Below are 16,814 nucleotides of genomic sequence, written 5' to 3'. Positions count from 1 at the left end.
AGGCCTGACGGCAGCAGGAGCCCAAGCGGCACCCTGTGCCGGCCAGCATGGGGACCCAGGAGCACCTCAGCCAGTTTGGCTGGAGCCTCCGCGTCCGGCCTGTCACACTCTGCCACTGGCAGATATGGTTCCTCCCTCCCCGAGCCCCTGTCCTGGTCCTGGTCCCGGGCCACGCATGTCACCGCCTCATGTCACCGCCTCGTCCCTCCTTTGCCCTGGCAGAGATGGCCAAGCCGGCATCTGAGGACACCCCAGGGCACAGCGGTGCCATCGGCCCCGTCATTGGCATCATCCTCTCGCTGTTCGTCATCGGGGGCACCTACTTTGTCTGCCAGCGTGTGGTGTGCCAACGCTACTCGGCGGCCGGGGGGCCCTTCCCACATGAGTGTGTCAGCGGGACCCCCCACGTGCCCCTCAACTTCATAGCCCCAGGCAGCACTCAGCACGGGCCCTTCCCAGGTGAGCACGTGCAGCATGGCCTGGGCACAGTGGGAGGAATGGGGACAGCGCGGCCACCAAGCCAGGTGTAACGGGGCAGACAGCACTAACGGAGCGCAGCAAAACCGTACCCTGTCTTGTGCACAGGGCAGGCATCACTAATAGAGCACAGTAGCCAGTTTGCCTGCTGGGCCTGTGCTGGGCATCAAGCTTTTTATTGATTGATTGATTGATTTACTTTTCCCTTGTTGTTTTTCATTATTGCTATAGTTATTATTGTTGTTGTGACTGATGTCGTCATTCTTAGATATGATAGACAGAGAAGGGGAAGACAGAGACGAGGAGAGAAAGACAGACACCTGCAGACCTGCTTCACCGCCTGTGAAGCGACTCCCCTGCAGGTGGGGAGCCAGGGGCTTGAACCGGGATCCTTACGCCGGTCCTTGTGCTTTGCGCCACGTGCGCTTAACTCGCTGCGCTACCGCCTGACTCCCTGGTGTCTGTCTTTCTCTCCCCCTCTCTGTCTTCCCCTCCTCTCTCCATTTCTCTCTGCCCTATCCAACAACGACGGCATCAATAACAACAACAACAATGATAACTACAACAATAAAACAAGGGCAACGAAGGGAAATAAATAAATAAATATTTTTTAAAAGGGTTCTGGGCACACTTTAAAAAATAATAAATAAATAAAGTGTTAAATGTGTATTATGATGGGGAGTCGGGTGGTAGCGCAGCAAGTTAAGCGCACGTGGCGCAAAGCACAAGGACTGGCTTAAGAATACCGGTTCGAGCCCCCAGCTCCCCACCTGCAGGGGAGTCGCTTCCCAGGCGGTGAAGCAGGTCTGCAGGTGTCTGTCTTTCTCTCCCCCTCTGTCTTCCCCTCCTCTCTCCATTTCTCTCTGTCCTATCCAACAACGACAACATCAACAACAACAGTAATAACTACAACAGTAAAAAACAAAGGTGGGAGTTGGGCGGTGGCGCAGTGGGTTAAGCACACGTGGTGCAAAGCGCAAGGACCGGCTTAAGGATCCTGGTTCGAGCCCCCAGCTCCCCACCTGCAGGGGAATCGCTTCACAGGCGGTGAAGCAGGTCTGCAGGTGTCTGTCTTTCTCTCCTCGTCTCTTGTCTTCCCCTCCTCTCTCCATTTCTCTCTGTCCTATCCAACAACAGTGACATCAATAAAACAATAACTACAACAATTAAAAAAAAAGTGTATTATGATGAGAGAACCTAAGCCCTTGTGGCACCTGGAGGGTTGCTGAGGTCTGAAGCAGGCCCCTTGGGGCTCCCCAGCCTGCCCTGCCTGGGGTCCTCTCTCCCAACCCCTGCCCGGAGCCAGAGTCCCTGGGGCCCAGAGGATGCTGCCTGATCACGGGCTGGGCGGCTTCATCACTAGGAAGCGTCCGCACGGCTGTCCCCGAGCCCCGACCTGCAGGACACCCCCGACCCCTAACCTCCCCCCACCCAGGCATTTCGTGCGGCAAGTCGACGGTGACCTCTGTGGGCCTGATGCAGGGCTGTGCCGGGGCACCCCTCTACGACCGGAACCACGTCACCGGGGCCTCGTCTAGCAGCTTGTCCAGCACCAAGGCCACACTCTACCCACCGGTGAGCAGGCACCTGCGGCTCTCCACGGAGCACCTGTCCCCACTCGGAGCCTTCCAGGGCCCTCCTGGTCCTCCCCAGGCCTCCCTCGGCTGCTTTGCCCTGACCCCCCCCCCCCAGACCCAAGGAACTTCCTGGAGGCACCAGGAACTGTGCCCGGGGACCCCATGGACCTACACACCCCGTGCAGACTCTAGGGGGCTGAGGAAGCTGGCTTCTCCGTGCCCAGGCTCTGCCAGTTATTAGCAGTTTTATGGTTTGGTTTTATGTATTTGTTTCAGAGAGAGAGTAGATTGTCACTCGGGCACATGTGATCTGGAGATGAACTCAGGACCTCATGCTAGAGAGTTCTACACTTTTTTTCTTCTTTTGGCTTCAGGGTTATTGCTGGGTCTCCGTGCCGGCACTACAAATCTTGGTGGTTATTTTTTCCCCATTGAATTGGATAGGGCAGAGAGAAATGGAGAGAGGAGTGGGAGACAGAGAGGGGGAGAGACAGAGAGACACCTGCAGACCTGCTTTACAGCCTGTGAAGTGACTCCCCTGCAGGTGGGGAGCTGGAGGCTCAAACCAGGATCCTTACGCAGGTCCTTGGGCTTCGCCCCATGTGCACTTAACCCGCTGTGCTACTGCCCGGCCCCCCTTAATATTTTTTTTTTATGAGAAAGAGAGACGGAGACACCACAGCACAGCTCAGCTCTGGCACAGGTGGGTTCAGGGATTGAATCTAGGCCTTCTGTGGGCAAGCCTTGTGCTCTGACCACTAAGCAAGCTCCTCAGCTCACAGCAAGCTGTCAGAAAATATTTACTTCTATGGTCCGGGAGGTGGCACAGTGGTAAAGCTTTGGACTCTCAAGCATGAGGTGGAGAGTTCGATTCCCAGCAGCACATGTGCCAGAGTGATGTCTGGTTCTTTCTCTCTCCTCCTATCTTTCTCATTAATAAATAAAATCTTTAAAAAAATTATTTCTGAAGATGAGTGAGGCAGGAGAGAGACAGAACTGGAGCATTGCTGTGCCCATGTGATGCCAGGGCTGAATCCGTGACCGCATACTCTCAGGTCCTGTCATCCACTACACCACCTCCGGACACCAGGATCCACGGCTAAGGTGTTGGACTCTGAAACACGAGGTCCAGAATTTGATCCCTGGCATCACCTGTGTCAAAATGATGCTCTAGTTTTCTTCCCATCGCTCTCATAGAGAAACTAAAGATAAAATAAATATTAAAAATAGAAATATAGGGGGTTGGGTGAGAGCGCAGCGTGTTAAGCGCAGGTGGTGCGAAGCGCAAGGACCGGCGTAAGGATCCCGGTTCCAGCCCCTGGATCTCCACCTGCAGGGGAGTCGCTTCACAGGCGGTGAAGCAGGTCTGCAGGTGTCTGTCTTTCTCTCCCCCTCTCTGTCTTCCCCTCCTCTCTCCATTTCTCTATCCAACAATAACAACAATGGCAACTATAACAATAATGTCAACAACAAGGGGAACAAAATGGCCGGCCTCCAGGAGCAGCGGATTCTAAGTGCAGGCACTGAGCCCCTGCAATAACCCTGGAGGCAGTAAATAAATAAATAGATAGATAGAAATATATATATATATTTATTATGAGAGAGATGGGAGGGCAGGGAGGTAACTCAGTGGGTGGATCATACACTGTAGAGTTTGTGTGTGTGTGTGTGTGTGTGTGTGTGTGAGAGAGAGAGAGAGAGAGAGAGAGAGAGAGAGAGAGAGGAGAAGGACAAAGTGCTGGGTTTTTCCCTGGGAGCACCACAGAGTACTGGGGAAGCCCCAGGGTGGCGGAGCAGTGCTGCGATGCCTCCAATGCAGGAGCCCTAGATGCCCCCCGACCCCCCAGCGCTGAGTTAAAGTAGAAAGTTGGGGTTAGCCTGGGACAGGACGGCCTCTGAGGCACTGGCCAAGGGGACACGTCTCTGGGCCTGTGGGGACATCCCCAAGCTGCCGAGAATCACGGCCTGTTGACAGCCCTGACTTCTGGGCGCTACGGGTCCTAGGAAACCTGGGGTCCTTGCAGGCCCCTGCCGGGAACTGAGACCAAAGCCCCAGGTGGGGGGCTGGACTCGGGACTCCGTCAGGCCCCTGACTGTGCTTGGTCCCGCAGATCCTGAACCCGCCGCCATCCCCCGCCACAGACCCCTCCCTGTACAACGTGGACGTGTTCTATGCTTCAAACATTCCTGCCGCTGCACCTGTCAGGTAAGAGGCTTGACGCCCCTCCCTGTTGGCCAGGTGGAAGGGGGGCTGCTGTGATGATCTCTGAGGACTGCCCAGGCCGTGGCCCCATCCTGGGGGCTGGGGTAGGAGCTCTGGTCTCAGCTCATTATTAATATTATTTTAATCCGTTTATTTCTTCTTATTATTATCTTTACTTATTTATTGCATAGAGACGGCCAGAAATCCAGAGGGAAGGAGGGGATAGAGAGACAGCTGCAGCCCTGCCTGCTTCACCACTTGGCAAAGCTTTCCCCCTGCAGGTAGGGACCAGGGGCTCAAAGCCCCTGGGTCCTTGTGCCCTGAAACATGTGCCCTCAGCCAGGGGCGCCACCACCTGGCCCCTCTTCCCAGGTTATTTTCTTCCTTTCTTTCTCTTTTTCTTCCTTAGATTTATGTTGTGTGCCGGCAGGGTTATCACTGGGGCTCACTGCTGTCTATGGGCTCTCCACTCCTGGCAGCTGTCTGCCCCATTTTGCTGGACAGGGCAGAGAGAAACAGAGAGGAGGGGAGACAGAGAGGTAGAGAGAGAAACACCTGTAGACCTGCTTCACCTCCTGTGCAGTGTGGGAAGCAGAAGCTCAAGCCTGAGTCCTTCCCCATTTAAGCAGGCGTGCCGCCGTCTGGCCCCCGAGAGTCCAGCGGTCTACCTACCCACTGTGCCACCTTTTCACCTCTCGGGCTGCTCTGGTAGTGTGGGGGATTGAATCTGGGAGCCTCAAGTGTGAGAACCTCTTTGCATCACCGTTATGCTATCTTCCCCCTACCTCCCAAGGATTTTTCTTTCTTTTTTTTTTTTTTTTAAGATTTTATTTATTTATTTAAAATTTATTTATTTACTCATTCCGTTTCGTTGCCCTTGTTGTTTTATTGTTGTGGTTATTGCTGTTGTTATTCTCGTTGTTGGATAGGACAGAGAGAAATGGAGAGGGGAGGGGAAGACAGAGAGGGGGAGAGAAAGACAGACACCTGCAGACCTGCTTCACCGCCTGGGAAGCGACTCCCCTGCAGGTGGAGAACTGGGGGCTCGAACCAGGATCCTTACGCCGGTCCCTGCGCTTTGTGCCACGTGCGCTAACCCACTGCGCTACCTCCCGACTCCTCAGATTTTATTTATTAATGCAAAAGATAGGAAGAGAGAAAGAACCAGGTATCACTCTGGTACATATGTTGCCAGGGATTGAACTCAGGACCTCATGCTTGAGAGTCCAATACTTTATCCACTGTGCTACCTTCCAGACCACTAAGGATCTTTTTTAATGATTTTTTTTTTTTTTTTTGCCTCCAGGGTTATCACTGGGGCTCGGTGCCTGCACTGTGAATCCACTGCTCCTGGAGGCTATTTTTTCCTCTTTTTGTTGCCCTTGTTTATCATTGTTGTTATTGTTGTTGTTATTGCTGTCGTTCGTTGTTGGATAGGACGGAGAGAGGAGGGTAGACAGAGAGGGGAGAGAAAGACAGACACCTGCAGACCTGCTTCACCGCCTGGGAAGCGACTCCCCTGCAGGTGGGGAGCCGGGGGCTCGAAGTGGGATCCTCACGCCGGTCCCTGTGCTTTGCGCCACGTGCGCTTAACCTGCTGCGCCACCGCCTGGCCCTCCTTTAATGAACTTTTTAATTTTAACCAGAGCCTGGCTCATTTCTGGCTTCTGGTGGTGCCAGGGATTGAACCTGAGACCACAGAACTTCGGGCATGAACGTCTCCTGGGTCCCCAGTGCTCTTCCCGGTTTATTTTTTAACTGGGGTGCGTCTAAGTGGGATGTCACCACGGGGCTCCCAGGTGTCCTGGCTGGAGGGCCAGGGAAGGGGGCCAAGTGTGGGGTCCCACCGCGTCTGAATTCAGCTCTGGGGCTCCATCAGAGCCCCCCCACACACACTCATAATGCCCCCGGTGGGACCCACAGGCTTGCTTCACACCCACACCCCCAGTCCTTACCAGGGTGGCCATCCTGGGCCGGGAGGGTCACCAGCACGTTGGCACAGGGACCTTGCTGTGCTAGCCTGTGTCTGGGTCAGGTCAGAGCCTGGGCCCTGCGGTCACTGCCTACCACCAGCACCCTGCCCTCAGCACCCCTGAATAGGGGTGAACCCAGGTCAGCTGGTGGGGGGGGGCTGCCACCTGGTGGCCATTTCTAGGAACGACAGGCCAGCCCAGGAGCTCTGTGACTTCAAGAGAGCTTGACGTTTGTTTTGTTTTGTTTTTAACTTTTTTGCTATCTTTATTTATTGGGTAGAGATAGTCAGAAATTGAGAGAAAGGGGGGTAGAGAAGGAGCGAGGCAGAGAGACACCTGCAGACCTGCTACACCAATCATGGAGCTTTTCCCCTCTAAGTGGGGTGCGGGGGCTTGAACCCGGGTCCTTGCACAGTATAACATGTGCGCTCAGCCAGGTGCACCACCTCCCAGCCCAGAGAGGGTCACTGTTTAACAGGATTGAACCTGGGACCTTTGATGCCTCAGGCATGAAAGCCTGTGTGCAGAACCACTGTGCTGTCTCCCTGGCCCCTTTAGGATGTTGCCTGTCTTCCTGGTATGAATGTGTTGTCGCGGCTGGCACCTGGCGATGGGCTGCCCGTCCCTGCCAGCTCCTGGGCCACGGCGCCCGTTGAGGGTGGGGACGGTCGTGAATGGGGGCCTCCCCTGACACAGGGCCACCTCTCTCCCTGTCCCCTCCCCAGGGCCTACATGCTCCGGGGTCCGGCGCCCCCCACCACGCCCTGCAGCACTGAGGTGTGTGACAGCGACCACAGCGCCAGGCTCTGGAAGGCCAGCAAGTACTACCTGGACTTGAACTCGGACTCCGACCCCTACCCGCCCCCACCCACGCCACACAGCCAGTACCTGTCGGCAGAGGACAGCTGCCCGCCCTCCCCGGCCACCGAGAGGGGCTACTGCCACCTCTTCCCACCTCCACCCTCCCCCTGCACTGACTCCTCCTGACCCCCGCCCCGGCCCACCCCTGTACATAGTTTAAATATGAACAAAGGAAAATATATTTTATGATTTAAAAAAAGCAGAGTACGGATTTAACACGTATGTGCGCACACATATGAGGATTGTGAACTGTGTGTCAGGTGGGCCGGGTCCTGTGCGGAGCGAGAAGCGAACATGCTCCACCCACTGGGGATTCCAACTCGGGGCTCCGGGGGCTTAGGCTGGCAGGGCACAGGACTTGCACACCTGAGGTTCTGGGTTCGGTCCCCGGCACTGCATGGGGCAGAATGGTGCTCTGGTCTCTCTCTTGCCTATGAAAAGGTCTTTCTCAGGTTCCAGCCCCCGGTGCCCACCTGCAGGGGAGTCAGCCTGCACAATGACACCACCACTTGCAACTTACTCCTTGATAGAGCACGAGAGACAGATAGAGGGAGAGATACCCACTACACTCTCCCGCTGCCTGTGAAGCTTCCCCCCACCCCCCAACACAGGTGGGCACAAGGGACTCGGACCCGGGCCTCACACTCTACTGAGGGCATCATCACTTGGCTCTAATAATTAAAATAATATATATTAAATTAAATTAAAATTATATATATATATATATATATATATATATATATATATATATATATATACATGTATATGTTTTTGATCAGCGCACTGATCAGCTCTGACTTATGGTGATCCGGGGGTTGAATGCGGGACCTCGGGGCCTCAGGCCTGAGAGTCTGTTGTGTAAATCCACTGTGCTGTCTCCCTGGCCCAGAGCTTGATGGAATCAAGTGAGATCAGCCAGAAAGAGAAGGATGAATATGGGATGAGCTTCCTCATGGACAGAACTTAAGAAACAAGAACAGATGGGAGTCGGGCTGTAGCGCAGCGGGTTAAGCGCAGGTGGCGCAAAGCACAAGGACCGGCATAAGGATCCCGGCTCGAACCCCGGCTCCCCACCTGCAGGGGAGTCGCTTCACAGGCGGTGAAGCAGGTCTGCAGGTGTCTATCTTTCTCTCCCCCTCTCTGTCTTCCCCTCCTCTCTCCGTTTCTCTCTGTCCTATCCAACAACGACGACAACAACAATAACTACAACAATAAAACAACAAGGGCAACAAAAGGGAATAAATAAATAAAATAAAATATAAAAAAAAAAATTAAAAAAAAAAAAAAAGAAACAAGAACAGAAAGGGGGAAACAGTGTAAAAGTGGGACCGGCTTGGTGGATCGCACCAAAGCGAAGGACTCTGGGGAGGAGAGCAGAGCCAGGGCTGGGGGGTGGGAGGGGGCTTCGGGATCCTGGCCCGTGGTGAGAGTGTTCTGCAGACACCTGTCTGGTGAGATGGGAAATTGTACCCAGGTGCCAGCAGCTGAGCTGGAAGCCATTATCCCCAATTAAAAAAAAAAAAAAACATTGAGGGCCAGGCAGTAGCTCAGCCGGTTAAGCGCAGGTGGCGCAAAGCACAAGGACCGACGTAAGATCCCGGTTCGAGCCCCCGGCTCCCCACCTGCAGGGGAGTCGCTTCACAGGCGGTGAAGCAGGTCTGCAGGTGTCTGTCTTTCTCTCCCCCTGTCTGTCTTCCCTCCTCTCTCCATTTCTCTCTGTCCTATCCAAAAACAATGGCAGCAATAACAACAGCAACAATAAACAAGGGCGACATAAGGTAAGAGAAACAATACTCACAGAGCACGTAAAGTCCACACACGTGTCTTCTCAGACCCTCTGGCACTGTAAATAAAAGGACATTTGTATTTTTTTTTTTTTCCTCCAGGGTTATTGCTGGGCTCGGTGCCTGCACCATGAATCCACCGCTCCTGGAGGCTGTTTTTTCCCTCCTTTTGTTGCCCTTGTTGTAGTCTCGCTCCGGTTATTATCATTGCCATTGTTGATGTTGTTCGTTGTTGGATAGGACAGAGAGAAATGGAGAGAGGAGGGGAAGACAGAGAGGGGGAGAGAAAGACAGACACCTGCAGACCTGCTTCACCGCCTGGGAAGCGACTCCCCTGCAGGTGGGGATCCGGGGGCTCGAACCGGGATCCTGACGCCGGTCCTTGTGCTTTGCGCCACATGCGCTTAACCCGCTGCGCCACCGCCCGACCCCCGACATTTTGTATTTTTAAAAAAGCAGCTGAAGGGGGGCCTGGTGGTGGTTCACCTGGCTGAGCGCACATGTTACAATGTGCAAGGACCCGGGTTTGAGACCCACTCCCCACCTTAGGGGGAAGCTTTGCAAGTGGTCAAGCAGGTCTGCAGGTGTCTCTCTCTCTCTCTCCCTCTCTCCCTCTTCCCTCTCAATTTCTGACTGTCTCTATCCAATAAATAAAGATAATTAAAAAGTTTGTTTTTTTTTTTTTTTTTAAAAAAGCAGCTTGGGAGTCGGGCTGTAGCGCAGCGGGTTAAGCGCAGGTGGCGCTAAGCTCAAGGACCGGCGTCAGGATCCAGGTTCGAACCCGGCTCCCCACCTGCAGGGGAGTCGCTTCCCAGGCGGTGAAGCAGGTCTGCAGGTGTCTGTCTTTCTCTCCCCCTCTCTGTCTTCCCCTCCTCTCTCCATTTCTCTCTGTCCTATCCAACAACAACGACATCAATAATAACTACAACAATAAAACAAGGGCAACAAAAGGGAATAAATAAATTTAAAAAATTAAAAAAAAAAGCAGCTTAAGGCGTGAAGGAAGAAGAGAAGAAAGTCTAGATGGGGGGCCCCTGTGCACACGCTGTGACCCACCCTACCCCAGCCTGGAATTGGGGGGCAGCTTGCGGGGGCTTCCACACTGTGCCACAGCCCCAGTGCTGAGCCGGTGAGAAGCTCGGACCCCAGGGCGCCAACCTGCAGAGAGGGTGGGTGCCGGTGACTCCTGCTTGTCCACCCAGCTCCACGCCCGCCCACCTGGGTACAGGGAAGCCGCGCCCACCGCTCAGGTGATGCCCCAGGTACACGGGAGCCATGCCCCCCGCCCCAGATACAGGGCCTCTGTGTCTTGTACAAGGTGCCCCCCCAGCTCAGGGTCACCCACTGAGGCCAGGCAGAGGTGGGGGCCGCCCAAGCTCCCAGGTCCTGGTTGGGGTCCCCTGTCCCACTGAGCTACTCACCTGGACTCCAAGTGGCGTCCCCTGGCTCTCTGGATACCTGCTCTGTGGGGCTGGGTCCCCTGGAGCAGAGGCCCCTCAGAAGACCACCCCCACTCTCTTGCTTTTCCTTCGGGCAGGCACTGGGGAAAGGGGGTTTCCTGGGACCTGCTCTGTTCTCCTGCCCAGCCTGCTCCCCTGTTCTTGGGCCCAGGGGTGGGGGCGGCTGGCCTGAGCTGCTGGCAGCCACCAGCTGGTGGGGAGGTCTGGGCACCCTCTGCAGCCCCCTTCCCAGCACCCCAGGATTCCCCTCCTCCCAGCACAGGGCTAACAGTGGTTGTTCTGTTTTTTGTTTGTTTGTTTGTTTTGTCTCCAGGGTTATCGCTGGGGCTCGGTGCCTACACTATGAATCCACTGGTCCTGGAGGCCATTCTTCCCCTTTTGTTGCCCTTGTTGCTTAACGTTATTATTATTGTTGTTGTTGGTATTGTTGAATAGGACAGAGAGAAACGGAGAGAGGAGGGGAAGACAGAGAGGGGGAGAGAAAGACAGACACCTGCAGACCTGCTTCACTGACTGTGAAGCAACTCCCCTGCAAGTGGGGGGCCGGGGGCTCAAACCGGGATCCTTACGCACTTAACCGCTGCGCTACCTCCCAGCCCCCAGAGTGCTATGTTCTAACCAGAGCTCACTGCTGGAACCTTTCCTGCTACTCAGTCAGTTAGTACTGGGAGCGGGAGCCCAGTAACAATCCAACATTCTTGGGGCTTCCCCATGCACTCCATGATGCTCCTATGTGGTGCCAGGGTTCAAAACCAGGAGTGCTTATTTTACATTATTTTAATTCTCTTTATTTATATGTTAGAGACAGCCAAAAGACAAGAAGGAAGAGGGAGAGAGACAGGAGGACGCCTGCAGCCCTGCTTCACCACTTACAAAGCTTCCCCCTGCAGGTGGGGTCTCGGGGCTCCAACCTGGGTCCTCACGCATTGTGATGTGTGCACCTAACCAGGTGCACCACCATCTGCCTCCAAAACCGGGAGTGTTTCGGTTTTTCTTTTTTTTTAATTATACTTTCTTTAAAAAAAAAAATTTATTTATTCTTTTCTTTTTGTTGTCCTTGTTTTATTATTGTTGTTGTTCTTGATGTCGTTGTTGGATAGGACAGAGAGAAATGGAGAGAGGAGGGGAAGACAGAGAGGGGGAGAGAAAGACAGACACCTGCAGACCTGCTTCACCGCCTGGGAAGCGACTCCCCTGCAGGTGGGGAGCTGGGATCCTGACTCCGGTCCTTGTGCTTTGTGCCACCTGCGCTTAACCCGCTGTGCTACCACCGACTCCCTCAATTCATTCTTTTAAAAGTAATATGTTCAGGAGCTTGGCAGTTGTGAGGTGGGATTGAGTGCACAGGTTACCATGTGCAAGGACCCAGATTCAAGCCCTAGCCCCCACCTGCACAAGCGGTGAAGCAGGTCTGCAAGTGTCTCTCTTTTTCTCTCCCTCTCTGTCTCCCCCCTCTCCTGAGTCTCTCTGTGTCCTAGCAAATAAAAGAAAAAGAAGAAAGAAAAAGTCGTGTGTTCCAGCCCCTGAGCCAACTCCCAGCTCCTTGGATTCAGACTTTAACCACAGAAATCTGAGCACTAAGGTGGAATCTTGAGGTCTGTTTGTTTGTTTTCATGATGAAGGTTTAGAATCCGGCCTCTTAGGTCAAACTACTTTCATGACTGAGGCTCTGAGGTCTCAGGTTCCAACCCTAGGACCACCATAAGCCAAAGCTAAGAGTGGTACTTTAAATGGTCTCTCTCTGTATCCATCTCTAACAGGAAAATAATTTCTTTTAAAACGTCACTTCTCTGGGGCCGGGCGGTAAGTACAGTGGGTTAAGCGCATGTGGCGCAAAGCACAAGGACCGGCTTAAGGATCCCGGTTCAAGCCCCCGGCTCCCCACCTGCAGGGAGTCGCTTCACAGGCGGTGAAGCAGGTCTGCAGGTGTCTGTCTTTCTCTCCCCCTCTCTGTCTTCCCCTCCTCTCTCCATGTCTCTCTGTCCTATAAAAAAAGTCACTTCTGTTAGCAGAGGCCCAGGAGCCAAGCAGTGCTCCGGTGTCTGTCTCTCCTCCCACTGACCCTGGGAGATGGCACAGTGGGGTGTGTAACACTTCCACACCTGAGGCCTGCAGATCCCGGTGTCGATCCCTGACACCATCAATAGCCAAAGCTGACCAGTACCCTGGTTCAAAGTACTAATAAACAAATCTTTAAAAAGAAAACAGGAGGGTTGGTCGGTAGGTAACAAAATGGTTATGCAAAGAGACTTTCATGAGGGCCGGGTGGAGGCGCACCTGGTTGAGCTCACATGTTAGAAGACACAAGGACCTAGGTTTGAGCCCGCAGTCCCCACCTGCAGGAAGAAAGCTTTGCAAATGGTGAAGCAGGACTGCAGGTGGCTCTCTTTCTCTTCCCCTATCACCCCCCTTTCCCTCTCAATTTCTGGCTGTCTCTATCCTATAAATAAATAAAGATAATAACAAAAATTAAAACAAACACCCAAAGAGACTCTCATGCCTGAGGCTCCAAGATCCCAGGTTCAATCCCCCACACCACTATAGGCCAGAGCTGAGCAGTGCTCTGGTACAAAAAAAAAAGAAAGAAAGAAAAAAAAAAAAAAAGAAAAAAGAAACAGGTGGGCAGAGAGATAGCATAACAGTTATGCAAAAAGACCCTCATGCCTGAGGTTTTAAAGTCCCAGGTTCAGTCCCTTGCACCACCTTGAACCAGAGCTGAGCAGGGCTCAGACTTTCTCTCCTTAGGACCTGGGCTGCCCCCTTGCTGCAAGGTTAGGAGCTGAGCTTAACTGGAGAATCTGGGGCCCAGGTACAGCCCCCAGAATGACTGGGTGGGGCGTGCTTTCATTCAATTACAGGGCACCCAGCCAGGGCACTCCCTCGGGCCTGGGAGGGAAGAGCCAGAAGCAAGTCCTGGCATGCAGAGCCGCTCCCAGGCCCCCAGGCCCCCAGCCCTCCAGCCCCCCAGGAGGCTCCCTCTTCCTGAGCACAGGCCTGGGGAGCTACCTGTAGCTCCTCCCAGCACGCTCCCTGCTCCAGGAACTCACACAAAGTATGGTCTCCTTTCTCTCCTTTCGTTATTTTTTTTTCTTTTTCTTTTTTTTTCCTCCAGGGTTACTGCTGGGCTCGGTGCCTGCACCATGAATCCACCGCTCCTGGAGGCCATTTTTTCCCCTTTTTGTTGCCCTAGTTGTTGCAGCCTCGTTGCGGTCATTATTGCCATTGTTGATGTTGCTTTGTTGTTGGATAGGACAGAGAGAAATGGAGAGAGGAGGGGAAGACAGAGAAGGGGAGAGAAAGACAGACACCTGCAGACCTGCTTCACCGCCCGTGAAGCGACTCCCCTGCAGGTGGGGTGCCGGGGGCTCGAACTGGGATCCTTATGCCGGTCCTTGTGCTTTGCACCTCCTGCGCTTAACCCGCTGCGCTACCGCCCGACCCCCTCTGCTTTCGTTATTTATCCCACTCCCCCCCCACCTTAGATTGGATAGGACAGAAATTGAGAGGGAAGGGGACGCTAGGGACAGAGAAAGAGACAGAGAGACACCTGCTCAGGAAGCTTCCCCCGCAGGTGGGCACTGATCTCAGCTCCTTGTACATATCCTATTGTTCATGCAAGCAAGCCACCACCCAGCCCTCCACGGTTTTCCTTTTTATTCCACACATGAGCAATATTAAGTCTGCATGATTTCAGGACTGCCCCCAGTGTATACTGGTTAGTTAACAACACAAGTGGAGGCATTCTTGTCAATATATAATACCTTAATATTCCTGTTGACAGACTGCCGTTTTCTTAAAATATTTATGTACTGATAGAGACAAGAGACAGCCAGAAATCGAGAGGAAAGGGAGATAGGGAGAGAGACACACACCTGCAACCTGCTTCACCACTTGTGAAGCTTCCCCCTGCAGGTGGGGACCAGTGGCTTGAATTCAGATCCTTGAGCACTGTAACATGTGCGCTCAACCAGGTGTGCCACCACCCGGCCCCTGAACTCCTGTTTTTGTTTTTTAATGTCAGTGATAACAGAGGTTCACACAGTTGTTAAGATTTCAGGGGTAGAGTTTCACATCCTATATAATGTGTATGTGCAACCACTCCCACCTGGGACCTTGCTTTTCCCTGACAATCACCTTGGTTCCCAGAGTCTTAGAGACAGTCTGCTTTCCTTCCTCCTCAAACCCCCACCCCAGCTGTGGCTTATGATGGTGCAGGGGATTGAACCTGGGACTTTGGAGTCTCAGGACTGAAAGTCTCTTTGTGTAAGACTTATGCTGTCTACCCCCTGTCCTGTCTCTTTTTTTCTACTTCTCATTTTATTCGATAAGACAGAGAAATTGAGAGAGGAGAGTAGGAAATCAAGGGGGGGGGAGAGAGAGAGGTCAGCAGACCTGCTTCACTGCTTGGGAAGCGTTTCCTTGCAGGTGGGGAGCAGGGACTCAGTCCTGGGTCCTTGTGCTTATATTATGTGCACTTAGCTGCGTGTGCCACCACCTGGCTCTCTGCCTTTCTCTCTCCTTCCTTCCTTCCTTCCTTCCTTCCTTCCTTCCACTAGATCATTTACTGTAGTCACTCCTTCACTTATTTCTCTCAGCGGCATTACCTCCAGTTCCATCATCTTGTCCTGAATGACCCAGTCTCATCTTTTTCATTTTTCATCACAGAGTAGTAGTCCATTGGGTAAACATCCCCCCCAACTTCTCCACCCAGTTGCCGTCCTGCTTCTGTGGTTCCAGTGCTCCTGCTCCTACCTTGTCTGAGCACAAGACTCACTTCCTTGGCTTGTCCTCTGCCCCACTGGTCCCTCCACTCCTGCCCCACTGTGCCCAGTCCTGGAGGGGGTGGCACTTGGAGAGCAGGGTAACTAGTGACAGCTGCCCTTGGCCCGGTGTCCCTGGAGGCCTGTCCCCTTCAGGGCGTGGGTGTTATGTTCTGCTCTGGACAGATAAGAGCTGGAGAGTCAGATAAGGTGGCCAGTCAAAGTCTCCTAGTCCTCTGAGCCACACCTGGTGACTCAATGCCTTGGGGGCCTGGATCCACTTGGGAGGTATCATGGCAGCAGGGGAAACTCCTCTGCTCTGGGGTCCTGCCCTCTCTTTCTCTGTGAATGAAAAAGCCACCCAGGAGAGGTGAAACTGCTTCAACACGAGACCTGCCCCACAAAAACAGCAAGTGGGGCTAAGAGCTCTGTTTGGGGCTACCAGCTTCTGGTCACAGCCCCTGCTTGTGGGTGTGTGTTTGTGTGTGTGTGTGTGGGGGGGGGGGGATTTGTCTCTGCACTGAGAGCTAGGCCCCATCCCTCCTGCCACTTGGCCTGGGGTCCTGCTGGGGAGAGGGCTGGGGCCAGAGGGGAAAGGGCAGAGGTGAAGAGAGCAAAGGGCACTGAACACCTGGAAGGTGGCACCAGGTCAGCTCAGTGTGTGTGTGTGTGTGTGTGTGTGTGTGTGTGTGTGTGTGTCCGACCTATCTTACACGCCAGGGACCCAGCTCTGCCCAGGATAGTAACATCCCTGCGACTCTGTGACAGGCCCAGCCCAGAAGCCAGCTGTCCTCAACAGGGCAGCCCCATGCCCATCTCCCAGGTCCGGCCCCCCTCCGAGTTCCACATATGGGGTCTGCTGGCTTCTCCTGGGCTGGTTGACCCTGCCGCCTCCGCCTCCTCTCCGTCACACCCCAGCAAAGCTGGCTTGCAGCCCACCAAAACCCTCACTCACTCCACCCCCTAATTTAGGGGCGAGTCTCTCTCCCTACCACTGGACCCAGGAGCCTGTCTTCCTGCAGTTCTGGGTGGCAGTGCCACGTGGGCAGCAAGGACCCTGCCTGATCTCAACCCCAGCAAGGAGTCTGGGTCTCTACCTTTCTTTCTTTCTTCCTTTCTTTCTCTTTCTTTCTCTCTTTCTCATCGCTGGGGCTCGGTGGTGCCCTGTACTAGGTAGGAGTCCACTGCTCCTTGGAAACCATTTTTTCCCCATTTTCTTGCCCTTGTCGTTACTGTTGCCATTGATGTTGCTGAGTAGGACAGAGAGAGAAATCGAGAGAGGAGGGGAGACAGAGGAGGAAGAGAAAGACAGACACCTGCAGACCTGCTTCACTGCTCGTGAAGAGGCCACCCCACAGGTGGGGAGCCGGGGCTCGAACCAGGATCCTTCTGCTTTGTGCCACCTGTGCTTAACCCACTGCTACGGCCCGACCACCTCTTCCTTTTTTTGCATTCATTTCTGAAAGCGGCAGATGGTTAGTAAATGCACAAGACGTTCTGCAGCTTGGAAAATGGGTTCCGACCCTTTTTGCAGGACAAAAGTCATAGCGTCTGCCGCCAATCTTCTTTTTAGGACACACCTTGACCCCACTTCAGGCGGGGCCGCTTCTGGACAGTGGCTGCCACGTGTAAAACGAGACAGTGGAGAATGCGGGCATCGATCCCGCTACCTCTCGCATGCTAAGCGAGCGCTCTACCATTTGAGCTAATTCCCCAGCT

General features: G+C 53.8%; 1 protein-coding gene and 1 non-coding gene across 5 annotated transcripts in view; one reads left to right on the top strand and one right to left on the bottom strand.

Annotated features, from left to right (window-relative positions):
* The window catches only part of LRP5 (LDL receptor related protein 5), a 62,620-nt gene extending 54,807 nt beyond the window's left edge, over nucleotides 1-7,813 (top strand). For 3 of the 4 annotated variants that reach the window (XM_060177239.1, XM_060177238.1, XM_060177241.1), the window contains 4 exons: nucleotides 223-459; nucleotides 1,913-2,052; nucleotides 4,166-4,260; nucleotides 6,956-7,813. In XM_060177239.1, coding sequence (XP_060033222.1) covers nucleotides 223-459; nucleotides 1,913-2,052; nucleotides 4,166-4,260; nucleotides 6,956-7,217 — 734 coding nt within the window. In that variant the 3' untranslated portion in view covers nucleotides 7,218-7,813. Of the gene's footprint in view, nucleotides 1-222; nucleotides 460-1,912; nucleotides 2,053-3,109; nucleotides 3,181-4,165; nucleotides 4,261-6,955 lie in introns of those variants that run through there. The other variant, XM_060177240.1, reaches the window with a different exon arrangement.
* Nucleotides 7,814-16,737: 8,924 nt separating this feature from the next.
* On the bottom strand, nucleotides 16,738-16,810 carry TRNAA-AGC (transfer RNA alanine (anticodon AGC)). Its single transcript has one exon. It is a non-coding gene; the product is annotated as a tRNA-Ala (tRNA).
* Between the last annotated feature and the right edge of the window lie 4 nt (nucleotides 16,811-16,814).

Source organism: Erinaceus europaeus, chromosome 17, assembly GCF_950295315.1.
Source record: "Erinaceus europaeus chromosome 17, mEriEur2.1, whole genome shotgun sequence".
Lineage (NCBI taxonomy): Eukaryota > Metazoa > Chordata > Mammalia > Eulipotyphla > Erinaceidae > Erinaceus > Erinaceus europaeus.
The sequence above is the reverse complement of the archived record's forward strand: the minus strand, read 5'-3'. Positions and strand labels throughout refer to the sequence as shown.